Source organism: Protopterus annectens, chromosome 5.part0, assembly GCF_019279795.1.
Source record: "Protopterus annectens isolate FY-2018-M chromosome 5.part0, PAN1.0, whole genome shotgun sequence".
In the NCBI taxonomy this organism is placed as follows: domain Eukaryota; kingdom Metazoa; phylum Chordata; order Ceratodontiformes; family Protopteridae; genus Protopterus; species Protopterus annectens.
The window spans coordinates 1,624,866,693-1,624,887,434 of record NC_056735.1 but is presented as its reverse complement, the minus strand read 5'-3'; the positions used below and the strand labels follow the sequence as shown (position 1 = coordinate 1,624,887,434).

At 40.5% G+C, this 20,742-nt stretch overlaps 1 protein-coding gene across 7 annotated transcripts in view; it reads left to right on the top strand.

The window, feature by feature from the left end:
- TIAM1 (TIAM Rac1 associated GEF 1) overlaps positions 1–20,742 on the top strand; it is a 2,502,716-nt gene that overhangs the window by 2,147,804 nt on the left and 334,170 nt on the right. For all 7 annotated transcript variants that reach the window (XM_044071404.1, XM_044071407.1, XM_044071408.1 and 4 more), the window contains one exon: positions 11,816–11,941. In XM_044071404.1, coding sequence (XP_043927339.1) covers positions 11,816–11,941 — 126 coding nt within the window. The remainder of the gene's footprint in view (positions 1–11,815; positions 11,942–20,742) is intronic.

Below are 20,742 nucleotides of genomic sequence, written 5' to 3'. Positions count from 1 at the left end.
CCTGGCAGCACCTTTGGGAGGAAGGTTGGCACTTTTCAAAGAAAATTGGAGTTTGATTACCCAAGACAGATGGGTATTGGATATCATACATCACGGTTACAGGTTTTATTTCCATACCTTGCCTCCTTTCAAAGGCATGCCAGACATTCCTCCTCAACAAAGAATAGAGGCTCACAAGCAAATTTCTCTGTTACTCCAAATAGGGGCCATACAGCCGGTTCCTATGCCAGAAAGGGGCCTAGGATTTTATTCTCGCCTGTTCCTTGTACCAAAAAAGGGGAACACGTGGAGACCAATTTTGGATTTATCTATCCTCAACACTTATCTGGACATTCCCAAGTTCAAAATGTTGACGTTACAACAGCTTTTACCTCTGCTGGGCAAGGATCACTGGATGGTAACTTTGGATCTCAAGGAGGCTTACCTTCATGTTCCTATCAGGCTAAGTTGCAGGAAGTATCTGTGTTTTCGGACTGGGACTTCTCACTATCAGTTCTCTGCATTGCCCTTTGGCTTATCTACTGCGCCCAGAGTATTTACGAAAGTTCTGGCTCCAGTGATAGCTTTCTTCAGGCTAAAAGGAATACAAATCTATCCTTATTTGGACGATTGCCTGATTCTGGCTCAAGGAAGGGACGAGCTTCTTCGTCATTTGGAATATGTGATAGCAGTGCTAAGATGCCTGGGGTATTCTGTGAACGAAATGAAGTCCAGTCTAGTACCCTCTCAAGACATGTGCTTTCTGGGTGTAAGACTGAATACAGCATCCCAGATGGCCTTTCTAACCCCGGACAAACAAAAGAATCTTTCCCTTTACTTCCATCATCTATCTCTTCAGTCCGGGCTGACTGCAAGGACAGTCCTTCAAGCCTTAGGGTTCATGGCATCTTGTATTCTGGTGCTTTCCAATGCCAAACTGCATATGAGGAAGTTGCAATGGTATCTCAAAAATGTATGGACACAGCACTGCCAGGATCTGGACACTGTCATTCAAATAATACCTTGCATTCAAAAGGAATTTTTGTGGTGGGCTCAGGAATGTCACCTAAACAAGGGACTCTCTGTGACCCGGCCAGAGGCGAGTCAAATTTTAACGACAGATGCCTCAGACAAAGCTTGGGAGCTCATCTAAATGGAAAGTGGATACAAGACAAGTGGCCTGTCAGACTACAGCATCTACATATCAACTTGAAGGAGATGTTAGCAGTCCAGTTTGCATTAATAGCTTTCAAGGATTTACTTCTTCCAGGGCAGGTGTTGATTCTAACAGACAACACAACTGTCATGTGGTACATCAACAAGCAAAGGGGAACACATTCTTATCCTCTATGCAGGCAAGCAATGATTTTGTGGGAGACTGCTCTCAGTTTACAACTAAGTCTTCAGGCAAAGGTTCTGCAATGAGCACAGAACTCCTTAGCAGATGTGTTAAGCAGACAAATCATGGATCCCCACGAGTGGAAACTGGATCTTCATGTATTTCAGAAATTGACAGTGTCCTGGGGAACTCCAGACATAGATCTGTTCGCTTCTCCACTAAACCACCAGCTGCCAAAGTTTTGCACGAAGAGGTTTCATCCCACAGCTTGGAAAGTGGATGCTCTTTCTTTCAGTTGGAAAAATCTTCATGTGTATGCCTTTCCACATCTGCCTCTCCTCCCAAAGGTACTTCTGAAGGTCAGACAGGACAAGCCAAGGATGATTTTGATAGCTCCAGATTGGCCTCGACAGCACTGGTACCCATTACTGAGAAGTCTTGTACGGAAGCCTCCATGGCCTTTGCCTTTGATTCCACATCTGTTGACCCAGGAGGACAGTCATTTGCTCAATGTCAAACTTCACTCTCTTCACCTAACAGCCTGGCATATTCTGTTTTAAACCATAGAGGGTCTCAACTTCCACAACTATTTTTGAATGTGATTTTGGAAGCTAGAAGGCCTAGTACAAGGAAAGTGTACGCAGATAAATGGAAGAGATTTTTATTTTGGAGTGCAGCTAAGGATTTGGATGTTTCTGAGCCTGATTTAAGTGTGGCTCTTCAATATCTTACTGAGTTATTGGACAAAGGTTTGTCCTTCTCTTCTATTAAGATTCATGCTGCAGCAATTTCAGCTCACTATGACTGTGACCCACCATTGTTTTCTCATCCTTTGTTCAAGCAATTTCTTAGAGGGGCAAAGAATATAAGACCCCCACGAAGGGCTCCTACTCCTGCTTGGGATCTCAATTTTGTGTTGGAGAAACTCACTCTACAACCTTTTGAGCCTGCAGCTACTGCTGAGTTGAAATATTTGTCATCGAAGACTGCTTTTTTGTTGGCCATTACCTCTGCAAGAAGGGTTTCTGAATTGCAGGCCCTTATGGCAGTTGAGCCTTTCTTAATTTTCCATAAGGATAGGGTATCTTTACGTACTAATCCTTCCTTTATGCCTAAAGTGGTTTCTAGTGTGGCTTTAAACCAAACTATTCATTTGCCTACTTTTTATGCAAATCCCCAAAATAAAGGGGAAAAGATTTTGCACACTTTAGATGTACACAGGCAGTTGCGATATTATTTGGACAGAACTAAAGGGTTCAGACAATCTCAGCAGTTATTAGTTTCTTTTGCTTTGTGCTCTCAGGGCAAGCCCGTGTCAAAACAAACTATTTCTAAGTGGATTGGATTTTGCATTGCTTTCTGTTATTCCCATCATGGCAAAGAGATTCCAGCTGGGATTAGGCCTCATTCCACTAGGGCTACAGCCACTTCAACAGCTTTTTTGAGGGGTGGCTACTAAGGATATTTTGGAGGCAGCCACTTGGAGTTCAGTGCATACCTTCTCTAGGCATTACCACCTTCCACTGTATTCTAAATCCAGGGCTGGTTTTGCCACTGCTGTGTTGCAGGGCATTTTGGCAGCTCCTGCTTCATTATAGTTTAGCCATCCTCCCTTACCTCTGCTTTGGGATTCTACCCAAGTGTTAGGACTGCAGCAATGTGAGATGAAGAACATAGTACAGTTTTGTACCTACCATAAATGTAGATGTTCAAGATCCACATTGCTGCAGTCCAATTTCCTCCCTCCTTCCCTCTGTAGTTTGAGGTGGTTGTGTGGGTTGGGTTATCCATCTGAGGTATATTGTGTATATTGTATATATTGTACATATTTTTGGTGTTAGGCTGGTTGGTTGTTTAGTTGTTGTCTATGGGTTTTGACCTTTCTTTTTAGGGTCTTCTGACATCTGGGGCAAGAAAAGACTGAGGATATGGCGTCGGTCATGCGCATTTGTACCCTGACGTTCTGATGTCAGTCAAATGCGCCTTGACCGACGTCAGCCTTATACTCTGATATTCGGGCCGACCGAGGGACAGCGGACTACCCAAGTGTTAGGACTGCAGCAATGTGGATCTTCGAACATCTACATTTATGGTAGGTACAAAACTGTACTTTTCTCTTATTGGGCTAATGCCAAGAATATTGATCCTTTCACTGCCCCTGTTCAGGCAGTCCTGGACTTCTTAGCAGAGATTTTTCATGCAGGCTCCTCTTCTTCCACAGTCAGAGTTCAATTGGCTGCTATCTCCAACTTTCATGTCGGGATTGCAGATCACAATATTATGTCCCATAGGCTTTGTAGGGCCTTCTTGAAAGGAATTTTCCTGCTAAAGCCTCCAATCAGGAATCCTCCTCCTCAATGGGATCTAAATTTAGTGCTGACATCCTTGATTCTTCCCCCCTAAAATTTCTTTCTTGGAAAACTTTATTCCTAGTAGCTATTACATCGGCCAGGAGGGTGTCTGAACTTCATGCTCTATCGGTTCGACCCCCCTATTTGGTTTTTCACAAAGACAGAGTATCATTGAGAACTAATCCGACCTTTTTGCCTAAGGTCGCCTCAAAGACCAATTTGAATCAATCCATTGATCTCCCTGTATTTTTCCCAAACTATTCAGACAGAGCCGAACAAAACCTACATTATCTTGATGTCCACCGCCAACTCAGATATTATTTGGACAGAACAAAAAAATTCAGGAAATCTGATCAACTTTTTGTTTCCTATGCGGAGAACAAGAAAGGCCTTCCTGTCTCTAAAGTGACCTTGTCTAGATGGCTTCTTGGTCATCTCTGAAATTTATCTGCTCAGGGGAAAACAGCTGTGCTCAAAACCTAAAGCACATTCAACTAGGAGCTTAGCTACTTCTACAGCCTTTCAAGCTAGGCTTCCTTTAGACACTATTTGTGCAGCGGCCACTTGGGCCACTCCTCATACCTTTGTTTCTCATTACAAATTGGACTTGGCCTCCAGGGATAGAGCCAGTTTCGGCTCTACAGTCCTCAAGAGTCTGTTCCATTGAGCCACCCAGGATAGAGGTGCTAGGGACGCGGACCCATCAAGCAAGAATGAAGGCGAGATTGACAACTTAACATTAAGAAGTTATGTACCTACCATAACGTTCCATGTTAGTTGTCTTCTCGCCTTCTTTCTTGCGACCCTCCCTCCTTCCCCCGAGCCTGGACAGACCTTGTTTCTCTAAGGAGTTATTATGCTGAAGACCATTCAGTCCTGGTCTTCTTACATCCTGTAGGCTTTCTTTCTTTCTTTCTTCCTTTGGGAAGTGTTTTATGCTTGGTGCTACTGCCCTTTGTCATCAAACGAGATCTGGGTACTTACCGCCTTGCATCATGGGATATGGGGCTGCCTCGAGCTGGTAAAAGTGACTCGAGCTTAAAGTGACTCGAGAGCTTAGGAGCCGAGGATCGGCTCCGAACCCATCAAGCAAGAAAGAAGGCGAGAGAAGACAACTAACATGGAACGTTATGGTAGGTACATAACTTCTTATTTTGTTGCTTACCTGAAACACAAATTGATTAAAGCACTAAACTATTTTAATCACATGACTAGGTATTATATAAATGCTTGGTGATGCCAAACGTATTCAGTCTTAAGAAGTCTCAAGGTTAGAGATGAAAGCGCTAACTGGATACTTGTTTTATTATTTTATTGTTTTTATTTTGAGAGTATTAAACAAGTTCTGGGTTTTCGTATTCAGCTGTTTTTGTTTTTTCATGTTTTGGATGTAACAGTTTTACCTTTGCTTGAACAAATGTGTTAATATGGTTTATTACTTTTATATAACTGTAAGTTTGCCTGTGTCACAAGTGATGATCAGGTGAAAGAGGTTTTTCACTCGGATGATGAAGAAATTCATATTGCTCACCTTATGATTTGTTACTGATGGATATTGTTCCATCAACAGCTGTTCCTCATGTTTTATCTGCTTTAGAGAATGTTTGCTTTTCTTGCAGTTTGACAGTTAACCTCCTGCCTCTAGGGTACCTCAGACTCACTAATACGTTGTTTCTAATACTAAAGCAGACCCTTCTGTGATTTCCTTTTCCAAAACTGCTTTCGCTAGACAAATTGCTAATACCAGTCTCATTATGTCTGGCAAGGTTGGGAAAGCTTTTGACAGATTTGTAAAGAAAGTTTATTCCACTTTAACATTCAGAATTTTAAACTGCCAGTCATATGTTGGTAAGTTTTTACTTCTGTCTTTGGGACAACATGAAGAAGTTTACTGGTAACCATCTCTTTTCAGAGGAAAAAATTCTCTCTCTCTTTTATGTCTGCTTGTCATGTAATTAAACATACCTTAAAGTGATGTTGCAGATGCTGATTCCAAAGTTGCAGCTTCTTGGTCGGTCATGAGAACATTTACTTGGTTAAGTTCAAAAATCATTCTGAAGATGTTAAAACTAAAATTTTAAATTCTCCACTGGACAAGGTAGTTTTGCTTAGCCCTTCTGCAGCTGAGGTGCTTAAGAAGTTTGTTGAGAAGGTAAAATGTATGCAAAGGGTAACCTAAATCTTCCATTCTTCCTTTTTTAAGGCAAATACTTGTTTTTCCACCTTAGCTTCCTTTTTTAATAAAAAAAAAAAATTGAAGTATTTCCAGACAGGATTTTAAAAGTGCAATGGCAAAAAAGGTTCCAAAAAGAGAGGGCAAATCTCTCAAAAGCAAAGATGGTCCAAAAAAAATCAGAGTGACTGTCTTTTTAAGGCCTCCCTTTCCTCAGATCCCCTTGTAGTCCCACCTTGTTACAGAGAATTGGGTTCTGAAAGTCCTTCAACAAAGTTACAATTAGCACTGGAACTGCTTCCCTCCTTTTCAGGGGACCCATCCTTGCCCAGTAAACCAGATATCCCTGTTTCCTCCTCTTTTGGAACAAATATTATCTCAGAGACTTGTAGAAACAGTGCATGCAGATCAGAGAGACAAAATGGTTTTATTCAAGGATTTTTCTGATGCCAAAGAAAGAAATGAGTTGGAGGCCTGTGCTAGACCTCTCAGCTCTGTCTTTTCATAAAAGTCCACCTTTACCAGTGAGGTTTCTTGTTTGTTTTTATTTTACTTTTCATAAAGGTCCCAAAATTGAAAGTGTTGTCACTTCAGACCCTGCTACATATGCCCCCCCTTACTATGTTTCATGGTAAAGCTAGCTTTAAAAAACAACTACTGTTGCATATAACTATTGGGAGACATTTCTGATGACTTACAATTTTCTGCATCTGGCTCACGTTATCAGTTCTGTATAATATTCAGTGTGCTAGCTACTGCTGCAAGGATTTTCACAAAATGTCTGACTCCAGTAACTGCTTATTGCATTCTTCAAGAAATTCATGTTTTTCTGTATTTGAACAATTGTCTCATATTTGCAGGCTATTTTCCCAGTTGTCCAGAGTCCTTGGAAACTGTTCAAAAACCTCTTCTTTCACCATTGTTTTTCTGGAACGTCTGCTAGATATTGCCCAAGGAAGATCTTTTCTTCCTTCAGACAAAGTAGAGGTGTTCCAATCAAAAATGATCTTCAGCCAGGGAAACTTCTCATGATTCTAGGGTACATGGCTTCTTTGGTTGTTATGATTCCCCTGGCCAGACTTCACTCATGGAAAATCAATTTGTTCCTCGGGGTTGGTCTGACTCTATCTTTCCCCTGTATCTTTTCAGATTCCTATTTAATGTTTATAAGGTGGAGATTCTCTTTGGGAGTGGTGGGACATAGAACAGTTCTCTGTTAAGTCTTGGTCCCCCGTTCTCCCTGCCGCTTCCTATTCAGTCTGTCACAACAGATACTTAACAATTGGTTTGCCGAGTGGTTTAAAATGAGGTGAAAGTGCAGGATATGTGTAAGAAACAATGCAGACAAAAACACACAAATGTCACAGATGCTGGTAGTAATAAATGCTTTGAAAGTCTGGTTTCGAGGACCTCTGCATGTTCTCACATGCAACACCACAGTGATGAGATACATAACTGGGGTGATGTACTAGATCTTTACCCTCTTTGCATACTTGCTATGATAGCCTGGTGGAGGGTAGTAACTCAGCTCAGTTTGACTCAAGTACACGCATTCCATCAGAACAAAGCATTGTAGCAAATAAGTTAAGCTGTACCAGCAGACCCTCACAAATGAAAACTTTACTCTAGTGTCTTCCAGTAATTGATCCAACTGTGGGGAGCACCTCCAGTAAATCTGCCTGCCTCCAGTTAGTATAGATAACTAAAGAAATTCTGGTCCAGGATTCCTTGCAAATAGGCCTGCAAGACAGATGGCTTTATCATTCACATGGACAACAATGTTTGTCTATGCTTTTCCGTCCTTTCCACATATATTCAGGGTTCTTATAAAAAAACATTAAGATTAGGCTGGTGACCGTGTTATGGCCCAGCCAGCAGTGCTTCTCCCTTCTTTTGAAACTCGCCATAGTAATTTACCACAGGCTTCCCAACAGACTGGATTTAGTCGCACAAGATGGGGAGTTTAATGCACGCCAACTTGAAACCTATTCAGTTGACTGCCTGGATGACAGAATTTTGATGCCTGTTAAGTACTTTTTCCTGAAGATGTGCATCAGGTATTGAAATAGGTTAAAAACCATGCAAATAGGAAATATTACATGTGTATGTGGAAAAGATCTTCTAGTTGGTGCCAAAGAACCAGGACCCTCTTAAGACTATTATTTCTGTGAATGAATGTCCTTTGGCCTTTCTTTAGTCTGGCAAGGTTCATTTGTTTGCCTTGTCTGCTTGTCTGTTCTTGGATTCCCCCTTTGTAACCATCCTCAGGTTAAGCAGCTTTGGACAGAGGTTTTTACATGTCCATCCACCAAGAAATCAGGTGGCTCTTCCTTGGCATCTTAGCTTTATGCTGGAAAAGCGTATTCTGTTTCCATTTGAACCAGCTCATCAGGCCGAATTGAGGTTTTTAACATGGAAAATCGTCCTACTTACTCTCCTAGCTGAAGTCAGAGCAGTGTCTGAGTTACAAGCTCTTATACAGAGTCAGCCCTACCTCTTTTTCCACAAGGGCAGAGTTTCTTTGAGAACAAATCCCTCATGTCTAAAGTGGTCTCAGAGTTTGCCTTTGAAGTCAGTCTTTTAATCTTCCTGACTTTCACCCTGATCCCAAGAACAATGGAGAGAAATTTCTTTATACTCTGGATGTCCACAGGTAGCTCGGATATTACCTAGACAAAACCCAGTCCTTCAGGAAAGATGATCAGCTGTTTGTCTACTACAAAGGTAAGAGAAAAACAACCACCACTGTCAGCAGATGATTTGTAGGTGGTTGTCTTGGAATATTTAATTTTGTTGTTAACATTGTAAGCCACTTCCAAGGAGGGTTAAGGCCCTTTGTACTAATGCTTTGGCTTCTTTGGTGGCTTTTTGGAAAGTGGTGGACTCTAAAAGTATTCTAAAGGCAGCAACTTGGACCTCTGTACATATGTTTACAAAGCACTACAAAGAAGAATTCTAGAAGAAAGTATTCTAGTGGCAGCACTACAAACTAGATTTCTTTCCAGGTTCAAATGGGTTTTGCCATACCATTCTCCATGGACTCCTGGATTCTTCATTTTCCCCTTCCATTTTTGTTAAACTATGGTAATCTACACAAATAGCTTAGGTTACTGCAACAGTGATCTAATGTTAAACAAAATACAGTTGTGTAAATAAACCTTGCCATAACAGTGGATGTTCTAATAGGTCACTGTTGCAATAGCTGTCCCCTCCCTTCAACCCCATTTTTGCTGTTTTATTTGTATTGCCAGAGAGTGAATTTATATATCTTGGGATGCATTCTTTCCCTTTTATTATGTTTCCTAGTATTGTTTCATGGTTTTTGCTTCCCTTCTGGCCTTTTTTGCACTCTTAGCTGTCCTTTTATATGGAGCCGTTCTTAAGCCCCTGACTTTGTGGTGTGGAAGGTGCCCTTTAGCTTTAAAAAGCTAGCTGGTTCAATAGGGTGAGACCCAAATAGCTATTGCAGTAGAACATATACAACTGTATTTTCTAAGGCTTGTTGGCTTACATGAACCACTTCCATTCACTTTTTCCTTAGCATGTGAGCGACTTTAGAACAACCATTGTTTTAAAATGATGCCTAGCTGCTCATGCGTCAAAAGGAACCCATGGTGGGTGGCGTAAACCAACCCCAACAGAGTCTGCCAGTAACAGTGGAAGCCACTAGTTCAGGTATATGGCCAGGACCAAGGGTTAAATGTTTTAAATGCAACCAGTGGGGCCATGTAACATATAGATGTCTATGGAGGCAAGGTGGGGAGCAAAAGGTGGGAGAGCCAGTAAGTGGGATTGACAGAATGCCAGCAGTAAGTTGTCTGGAGACAACAAGGGTACCAAACTACCACAAGAGGTTATATCCTATCTTAGTAGGTGGGAAACAGACCACTGCTAAGAGAGAGACCTCCTCTGACCTAACTATTGTGAAGCCTGCTATGTTAAAGAGGAGCAGTAGTTGCTTGGGTAGTGTACTGCAGTCAGAGCTTTAGGAGGGACCCCATTCCAAATACCTTTGGCTACGGTTCACCTTGATTGGGAGGGTGGGAAATGTAAGCAAGCAAGTAGGTGTGCTTGAGGATATCCCTGCAGATGTCCTGATAGGGAATGATTTTGATGATGCAGTATCTTGTGTGCATACAGTTAGGCTTGGAGACAAGCATGTAGGTCTGGTAGCTTGGGGGGACCCAGACAGACTGCACACTTGAAGCCAGGACTGGTGAGGTGGGTACTTCAGGAAGGGAGCTGCCTTGTAGCAGTGAGACTGAAGGTGAGTCACAGCTGCTTTAACTGTGGTTATGGTTTGTCAGTAACAGCTTGACCTAAATAGTAGCTATGTTTACCTTTTTATATTTTGCAGCTAAGTAGTGTTTGATCTGCTTTTTCAGATTGGTTACAAAGCACCTGAAGAGGCAGGTAGAGTGAATTCTGTGAATAAGGATAAAGGAGTGCCTTGCTTTTTTTCTGCAAGTTACATGGGTAAACTGAAGAAATCCTTGAATGTCAAAAGCTTTGGTGGAATGTTTGATTGTTTTCATTGACTGGGTCATTTCTGTCAAAAGACATTTTGCACCCATTATGATTAACAGTAAGCAAAATTAAAAAAAAAAAAAAAAAAAAAAGTTTACTGCTGCTGAAAAATAACTCTGTTGCTCAGTGTTCCTTACAGAGAAGTTACAGACCTGTCTGAAACATTTGCATGTGCCGTTCTTCTTCAGCCATTCTGAATTAAATCATTAGAGGCAAAATATGATTGACAAGTGAGAAGGATGGATGGTTAGAAAATGTACAAAGCTGTCTGGCAGGGGGGTTAAGTAGACAGTGTGTCATCTGTCTGTCTGAGCCAGGGCTCAAACTACTATACCAATTAAACATTTTGGAAGCAAAGGCCTCAAAGCCTTGGAGCACAGCACTAAAACAGTATTTGCTTCAATAAGGACTCGAGCCATGACCCTCCTGATTGCTATTTCACCTGCTCTAACCATTAAGTTATTGAAGCAGCTGAGAGATGACTTCGATTTTAATGCTTGTCTACCTCATACATGCATTATTCAGCACACAGACTAATTTGAACAGTACATGCCCAAGGCTGACTGTGCAGCTTGTATAGAATTAAGTGCAGACATTCCTTCCATCCCCAGCCATAATACACAGGTAATCGGTCAACAGAGGAAAGGCGAGTACATCAACAATATCCCTTGGCCAGAACTGAAGAAAAACTGTTGTAGCAATTAGAAGTCTTCGAAGCACAGGCATGGCATTAAAGAAATGCATACTTCAAATAGCTCTCGAGCTCAGATTCACACAAAAATATACCAATGAAAGCAGAGTAAATAACGAATGCGTTCAAACACATGGTAGTAGATCTGTTATCTCAGGACTTGTTGATCGCAGTTTGAGTTCCAGGTTCTGAGCCATGTGGTGATGAAAAAACTTCCTCCACCTGCAAGGCTTATGTTAAAGCCCAGTATGGTAATTAGACAGTGTGTGAATTATAGGAACACATTGACTGTCAACTTGGGTGCAGATTGCCTTGTGCTGGATCACAGAAACGGTTCTTTATTCTTTAATATGCACTACATTGTTTCACAGTTCATCAGTCGTAATCTAGTGAATCACAAACCACTAAACCTCAAGATCTGTTTTAACTTGGGTCCTGCTGGTGGGGCAAGTCCAGCTCTCCACACTTTGGTCATTTAATTGGGGAAACTAAAAACTGTACCTAATGATTCCTGACTTCTGAATCACTGACCTATGTATTTTACATTTTAACCATGTTTTTTAAATGTATTCTGTTCTCCTTGGTCTATTTGTGAATCATAAAGTTAGAAAGTGTGTTTGGAGGATGCAATTTCTTACTTCACATCTCTGAAGCCGTAACTTAATTTTAAACTGAGACTTATTTATACTGTAGATTGAAGTGTTATGTCACAAATAACTGTGTAGTAAAATCTGCACTTCTGTTTATTTTTTTAGCTTGATGTCCTTTTTGGGAATTTGACAGAGATGGTGGAGTTTCAAGTTGAATTTCTGAAGACTCTTGAGGATGGCGTAAGGCTCGTGCCTGACCTTGAAAAGCTAGAGACAGTGGATCAGTTTAAGGTAACATTTTCTTATCTAAACTGCTGGCAGAAATCCATACAAATTTAGCAGCTCGAGAAAATCTACTGTTATAATAATCAGCCTAGTAGCAGTAGGCGGACATCTTCAAATGCTGTTAAGTATGTGCTTGTTATTTGACCTTTACTTTTTGTATTTTTATTTGTATTGTAAGCAAGTACAGATATTCTATAATTGCAGTGTTTAAAATGTTGCTCTTCAGTTCCATGAGCATGTTGCTGTTCCTTTTACGAAATGAAATATTGCACTAGTTTAATCTTTGTTCCTGTAGGCTGGCCACACCTGAAGTGTCCTGCCCTTATTCGTGAATATCAGTTTTCATGCTGTGCTTTCTGAAATAATGCAAATTGGAAATAGTTCCAGTCTGGAGTGTCTAGTTAACAGTAATGTTATGAGTAGTCTGTGCCTTGCTAACAGTAATGTTATGAGTAGTCTCTGCCTAGCTAACAGTAATGTTATGAGTCGTCTCTGCTTAGCTATCAGTAATGTTATGAGTAGTTTCTGCCTAGCTAACAGTAATGTTATGAGTAGTCTCTGCCTAGCTAACAGTAATGCTATGAGTAATCTGTGCCTGGCTAACAGTAATGTTATGAGTAGTCTCTGCCTAGCTAACAGTAATGTTATGAGTAGTCTCTGCCTGGCTAACAGTAATGTTATGAGTAGTCTCTGCCTGGCTAACAGTAATGTTATGAGTAGTCTGTGCCTGGCTAACAGTAATGTTATGAGTAGTTTGTGCCTAGCTAACAGTAATGTTATGAGTAATCTGTGCCTAGCTAACAGTAATGTTATGAGTAGTCTGCGCCTGGCTAACAGTAATATTATGAGTAGTTTGTGCCTAGCTAACGGTAATGTTATGAGTGGTCTGTGCATGTATTGTTGTGGCTAATCTTTGCTACTAAGGGGGACTAGTAGGGGTCCTTGCTCAGGACCACGGGCATTGTGCTGATATGGCTGACAGTGGTATCTGTTTAGAGTGCTGATGTTTATAAGGAGCTTTTTGTAGACCACAGTTTTTGCTGTGACACATAAACACTGACAAGTTGTATTTAAAAATTACCTTTGATTTGACTTCTACTTAATCTGTCACTGTATTCTACCGTTTCTTTAATTTAGGCTCTCCTAAATATTTTCCAATGCACTTTAAACACATTTGAAGTGTGTTAACTGTTTACAGTAACCTCAAGTGCATAAATCCTTGTCACTCTTATTAATAAAGCAAGCTTTATTATTCAGTAATAAGGTTTGTTTAATGCATACCACGTGTCAGAACAGGCACTCTTAATGTTAATAATAGTGATAATTTCAAAATCTAACCCAGTTTGTCACCAGTGGGGGGGGGGGCAGGCAGCCTAATCTTTTATTACCTTTACTGGGATGTGCCACCCCCTCAAGCAGATGGTAATTGCAGTAGTATGTTATACACTACCCTTACCTTTTAAATGGAATCCAGAAAAATAGTTATTTCAGACTGCTGACGTGACAAGAGCAATCGCTTTTGGAAAATAGACTAGACAACATTATTTCTGAACACAGCTGCTTGGTCTGCCTAATGCAGAAAGGTAGAAACTTCTATCCATACCTGTCAACCTCTTAGTACAAGAAATCTGGACAAAGCCTAAATGATGTGAGGGTCAAGGCTCAAAAATAGCGACACATTTTAAATGTTTCACTCATAAACTTAGTTGCTAGGGTAACAGGATTTGTGTTGGCATGCATTTTCTGAATGATATGGCGTCTAAAATTGAAATGAATGTCATCATTTAGTGGCTTCGATTGTCAGTGTCTTGCCAGACAAGCACACATTTTGAGAAGCAGACCAAAAATAAAAGACAAAAATATGGACATTCTGAAAAAATCTGGACAAATATGATATAGGTTCATAGGTTCATAGATTAGTTCTAAGCTAACTGGCCTTGCGAGCCATTTTAAACCTAGCCAGTTATCCCTTGTGAGACTCAAGCCCTGCACCTTGTGTTTGTAAGGCAAACACCTTAACCATTAGGCCACCTATGGTTCTGTCATGAAACTTCATGCAAAAGAGTGATCTAAAATGGCTGGCTGATATCTGCTCCCCTTTCTTGCCTGTAAAAACAGGGGTCCCTCAGGGTTCCATCCTGGACCCCCCTTCTGTTCAATATCTTTACCAGCCACCTCTACACTGCCTGCAGTCACTCAACTCTTATCCAATACACAGATGACACTACCCTCATCACCACCTCCAAAAACATGTCACATCTTCAGTCACTTACACAAAACATATTCATCACCGTAGAAGGATGGCTTAATGAAAACCAGCTTATCCTAAAAAAAAAAAAACTAAACTCTTGCTTTTACTTTTTCTACCAAGATGTCTCTCGCCTCAAACCCACCTTTTCCAACTCTTCCCTAAACAGCACAATTATCAAAGTTGATCCACATAGTAAACTCCTGGGCACCATAATAGTTGACCAACTAAAATTTGATCAGCATATTCATAAGTGTATCAAAAAGACTCATCAAAAACTGGGATTACTGTAGCGGATCAAAAAATTCCTTACGCTAGACCCCAAACTATCTTATAGCTAGGGCTTTCCTCCTGCCATGCCTTTTCTTTGCTACTCCCATCCTCACAAACTTACAATCCACATTAATCTCCCAACTCGAGCAAACATAATAAAATCACCTGATTTGTAACAACTCAGCCTTATAAAGCACGCCATTGCATTGCATTGAAAGAAAGGCAATGGCCAGAATTACCCCATCAATGTCTTCTCTCACAGCTACAAATCGCACACTCCATTCTACACAGACCTATCACCTGCCCCTCCCTCTCTTTCCTCATTTCCTTCTACACCCCCACTAGATCTCTCAGAAGTTCTGACCAACAACTCATTGACATACATAAACCTAACAGATACATCGGTAAACTACTCCACAATCACAGTGTGTCTTTAGCCTGGAACAAACTTCCTAACTCTATTAGAAACATTCCCAAATACAAAACAATTCAAAAAGCAGCCAACACTTTTTCTCTTAAGCTCATGGATCTGACCTTGCCAGGAGCCTACATGAATCCTCCAATCTGTCCAACCTTTTTTCTCTCATCCTTTAACTCAATTCTCGTCCTCTCTAATAACTTTATGGCTACTTTTCTTTGACTCTGCCTTTCTCACAATTTTAAGTAGCTGTACTCATGTGTTAGTGCGACTGCTATGTATCCACTACAACTGAAAACGTAACTATGTATATATTTAATCTGTTTTTGTAGTTACTAACACTCTCATCTGTAAATCCATATATGTCATATTTTGAAATTGCCAAACTCTGTTAAACTGATCTTATTCTACTTGTCTGTTGTAACCGAATTTCGCTTAATCTTTTGTTTTTACTATATAGTATAACTTAAAATGCATTTTTTCCATGTTTTATGAATATTTGTATGTAATTTCTTGGAGCTTTTCTCCTCGGGTCTCCACTGAAAATGGGGTTCTAGCTCACTTGGACTATCCCAGTTAACAATTGTCAAATAAACAAAATGAAGACCTCTGCTTAGTAGCATGAACAGCTAACAAGGTACACTGTGCAATCTCCTTCAATTATTAAATTAGTAAAAGACTTTCTTAGAATGTGCATGTTCCTCCTGAGTTATAGAAAGGAAAAAAGATCAAGGAAGTCAGTGGATTCCTTTGCATGTTTTCACATTTTTCCATGCTGTGGATTTTTAACACCAAAGAAGTGCTTCCTGCATTTAGTAACAGAATTGACAGCACTCCATAAACAGTTGCACAAATACCATTTTCAACATGAGGTTCATTTATTTCTAGTTCTGATTTCACTGAATCCAGTAGAAAGACCCCCAAGGAAATATTGGTGCTGAAAATAAAACCTGTGATGTTAATTGAAGTGGTAAGTCTTGCCCAGACTGGCCACAGTGGTCTCTCTTACGGCAAAATGCTTATAGGTTGGTACTAGGCTATCAGCCCTAGGGCCTATACAAGCCTAGCTATAACAATTCCCTGGCTATTTCTTCCCACACTATTTACTTCCCTGGACCCCTGTCTAGCAGGGTGACTGACGTGATCCCCAGGGTGAATTTTCTATCTCCCATCCAATCATCAAGGTTCCTTTTGAAGAGGGCCAAAGAGACCCTCTGCTTGACATGTATGGGCAATCTGTTCCAGAGTCTGGGGAGTCTCTGGGTCAGGAACCTATCCCTCCAGCATGTTTTGTTTATTGTGATGACAAGGTTTAGATCCCTGGAACATGTGGTTCTGTGTCCAACAGCTCTAGGTTTGACATAGCCTTGTATGTTAAGCAGAGATCGCCTCTGAGTAGACGATATGCGACAGAGTATAGCTGGAGTTTTTTAAGGCGGTCAGCGTATGGCATCTGCTTTAGGACTGTGATTCTTTTAGTGAGGTATTTCTGCGGCCTTTCCAGTTGTTGCAGATGTCTTGAGAGGTACATACCAAACGAGGCATTGTATTCTATAATGGGTCTAATGAGGGATGAGTACAGTGGGACAATGACCACCTTTTTTCTGGATGAAAAGCCCTTAGTGATGAGGTGTGCCACATAGAAGGATTTCCTGACTGTTGTGGCGATGTGGTTATCGAAGGTGAGACCACTGTCCACCTGTGTCCCTAAGTCTCTTATCACACTTTCATTGCTTAGTGTACTGCCACCTATATGGTAATTCACGGGTACATGTTTTTTCCCAAAGGGGATAACTATACATTTCTTGGCATTGAGCTTGAGCCCATGGCTCTGGCACCAAGCATCTGTTTCTGTAAGGCCCTTTTGTAGAGTATCCACATCATTTGGGGATTCAATAATGGCTCCCAGTTTGCAGTCATCTGTGAACTTTGTTAGCCAGAGTCCCTTAGTGTTGGCCTGTACTTCAGAGAAGTAGATGCCAAACAAGAGCGGTCCCAGGACTGAACCCTGAGGTACTCCACTTGTCACTTGTCTGGAGCTGGATTTGGAGTTGTCTATTTTTACAGTGTGGGTTCTATCAGTAAGCCAGTTAGCAACCCATTGGGTGACGTAAGGATTAATGCCCAGCTTAGTAAGTTTATCTATGATTCCAGAGTGGGGGATGTCAAAGGCCTTGGCAAGGTCTAGATAGGCTGTGTGGATCACCTTACCCTTGTCCATGGCTCTGGAGACTGATTCGAAGAAGTCAGTCAGGTTCAGGAGACAAGATCGGCCCTTCATGTACTCAAACTGGGTGGGGTCCAGTGTTTGAAGGTTGCCAATGTCTTTGTTTATAAGTTCCATAATAATACGCTCCATGGCCTTGCAGATAAGGCTCGTCAGACTGATGGGACGGTAGTTTCTGGCATCCAAAGTGGATCCCCCCTTGTGGAGTGGGATAACTAGCTCTGCGCCACTCAGTGGGCATGAAACCTGAGGTTTCATTGAGGCTTCCATTGCTCTAAAAGATAGCCCCTTGATGATGCAAGTAGTCAAAATTACATGCGTTTTTCTAAATATGTTGTGATCATCTCAGAAAGTACATGGATGAATGGAAATGTTTTCACTTTTCTCTTGACATGTGTCTCAATTGAGATTAACACGTAACAAAATCATTCATGTTTTTTCTTAGTATGTGTTTGCTTAGTATGCAAAATATCACAGAACTGCATATGTATGTAAAATTATTTTTTTTTGCAGAGGAATGTTAATATTTAACTGCTTTTAAAAAGTGCTGTATTATGTGCATTTTGGAATGCCATATTCCTGGCAGCATTGATTCACTGGCATCTTTTTCTTAAAATTGTGAGTAAGTGAATTTGTCTAAGGAAGGAACAAAGTTTCTGTACCCCTGCTAAATGCCAGTCAAGATCTAAGTTCTTTTACATGTTGCAGAGATTTCTGTATAACTGTTTGCCCTCCATAAAAGCAGCATTTTTTGGTAGACCCACTCAGCAGTGTCTTAACAGCTACCGTGAGTTATTAACTACTAGTAGGTCAAAGATGTTAACTGGCCTAATAATGCAGGAGGGCTCACAATTCAGCTGCACAGTCTCAAGCCCACTTTGAAGAGAAACTATTGTGGCAAATGCCTGTTTTATGTTGAAGGGCTATACACAATGTTTATATAACTTGAATATTTCTGTGTGTGCCTTCTGGTTTGTCTGTTTTTTTTTTTTTTTTTTTTTTAAGAAATGTTGGGCTTCCTAATTTGGACAAGTATGGTCCCTTTGGCCTTAAGTGGCATCTACGCATCAGTCTAAGGAACATGCATACCACAGCAGTCTCTACTTCTTTCTGTCTATTGATGCATTAATATTTTTTCTTGCATTTCTGAAAAGTTCCCATATTTAATACTTTAGAGAGAGTGTGTAAACCTCCAAGTGTACTTTCACTCAAGGGAACATGACTCAGGGCCACCTGAGACATGTGTGTGGTCATTTGATACCACTGACAGCTGTCACCACTGGGCACTGTTTTTCAGTAATTGAGGAAGCCTTGTGTGAGGAACAACTATATGACGCATCCAAGGATTCCAGCCCAAACCATGAAAGACCTGAAGGAAGGTGATCCAGGATGGAGTTTAAGCTTAGGCCTGGCTCCTCTTCAGAGTCCAAGCAGCAGTAGTAGCCTCCACAGCTTCATTTGTGTGGTTTGTTGTTCTGTATTGAGAGGTAGCTGTCTTGCTTGTACGTACTTGGGATTGAACCTGCATACTGTTAACATCTCTCTCTTACTAGCATGAACAGTGTAGTACATCCATATCTCCTTGCTCAGTGGGGCAAATGTCAGGATTGGACTCTTGAGTCTCTGGGGTCTTTTGCTGATTCTGAGCTCAGTAATGGAGGATCAGCACCAATTGCTTCCCCACATTCCTTAAGAAGAGGTAGTCTGGTTTGGTGAGGGTACATTTCAATTGCATTGCATTACATTTGCTTGATGGCAGGAGAAAACAGCCTGTCTAGTCTACCCTTCAATTTGTTTATATTTATTTGTTTATTCCTGTATGTAAGCATATATGTATTTATACATTTATCTTAGTATCTACTTTATTTGCATTTGATAATCAGGATTCTGTAGAACTGCACACATTACTTGAAAGTGCAACCAGTTCAGGTTTTGGTGGAACAGGAAACTTTATTTTTTTTTTATTATTATTTATTTTATTTTATTTTTTATTTATTTATTTTATTTATTTGTGTATGTAAGTACATAGGTATTCATTTATCTGCATACCTGCTGTAGCTGTTTGCATTTGGTGTCTGGGATATGCTGACTGGGCATCAGAGCCATGCTCCGTATTTAAAATGCAGCCAGTTTAGGTCATGGTGGAACAGGAGGCATTTGTTCATTTATTGAAATGAATTGTTCATTCATTTGCATTTGGTAACAATCTGATGGCATTTATTCCTTTTTCTGCAGCGGCCTTGGGAGTTACCAGTAATAAAAGAAGTGAATAAGTGTACATTGGGAATTTTCCACGTTGATATATATTTTTTGTAATATATAACAAAAATGTTCTGCATGTTTGATAAAAAAATGTTACGTTACATGCAATATTTTGTTTGTTATAATTACTATGAGATGTTTTAGTTCTAGCAGTTCAGCAGTTGGGTTAATTTAATGTTGAGTAAGGTTCGAGAAAGTTTCTGAAAATATCTAGAAATGTATCACAGGAGTTTGAAATAGAAAGCAGTAGTGAGGAGAGAAATTGTGGCGTGAGATAAAAAGTTTGTAAAAAATATAGAATTGAATTTCCTTTATACACAAGAAGTTATGATTAACATTTGGAGTATACTTGTATAGATGTGACGTATGATCAATCTGGTTGCTTCTAGAGCCTTCCTTTGAGGAAACAACCCGGCATTCTGTCTGATCCCATTGCTGTACTATTAGCACTCCTAATAGTCCAGTGCAAATGTGATCAAGCTTCCCGGCTACTTTTCTACTTTATCGATTCACAGGTACTTACTGTGCTCTTGATTTGTGAGGGTCATTAGAAGCCAAGCCTTACGTTCCCTCTGTAGATTTTAGCCATTCTATTTTGCATATGAATAACCCAGAGGTGGGTAGAACAAGGATATGTTGGGACATTTACTTGTTGCTCCTACTCATGAGGGACGTGGGTGCTAATCCTGGGGTGAATTTGCGGTTTCCTACATTCGAATAGAGTAAGAGAAGTACTTCGCTTTATGTGGAGTGGAAGATGACTTCCACAGAACAGATATTCTCTGTGATGCATACCTCTCCCTGTAACATGTTCTAGCTATGTTGAAAAAAGGTTGATATCCCTTGAGTTGGTGTTCACACTACCATTGGACTTGCAAATGTGTAATAAGTCTGACAGGATTGAGTCTGTTGATATATTATACACAACACAGAGGTTGCCTTCTAGTAGCCTGTATGATACCAAGAGGAGGGACAAGACTTTGAGACAGTCTGCATAGTTTTTGTGATTTAGGCCTCTGATTTTTTTTTAAGTGAGAAAACATTGTTGCCACTCCAGCTATGACAAGTGTTCGGACAAGTGTCTATTGAACAGTGCATTCAGTGATCAGCCTGATGAGAACCGAATATAGTGGAATGATTACATCCCTAGACCTGAATGCCATACCTTACCTTTAGAAATAAGCTGTACAATGGAAAAGGATTTCCTTACAGTAGTAGACACACGGTGATCAAAAGGGGTCAGTACATTGTCAACATAGGTTTTCATATTCTTGACTGCAGTGGTGTGTTGTAAGTGTGATAGTTACAAGAGAAGTCATGGTTGCTGAAGGATATGATTATACATTTCTTGGTATTTAATTTTAGTCAGTGGTTTTGAC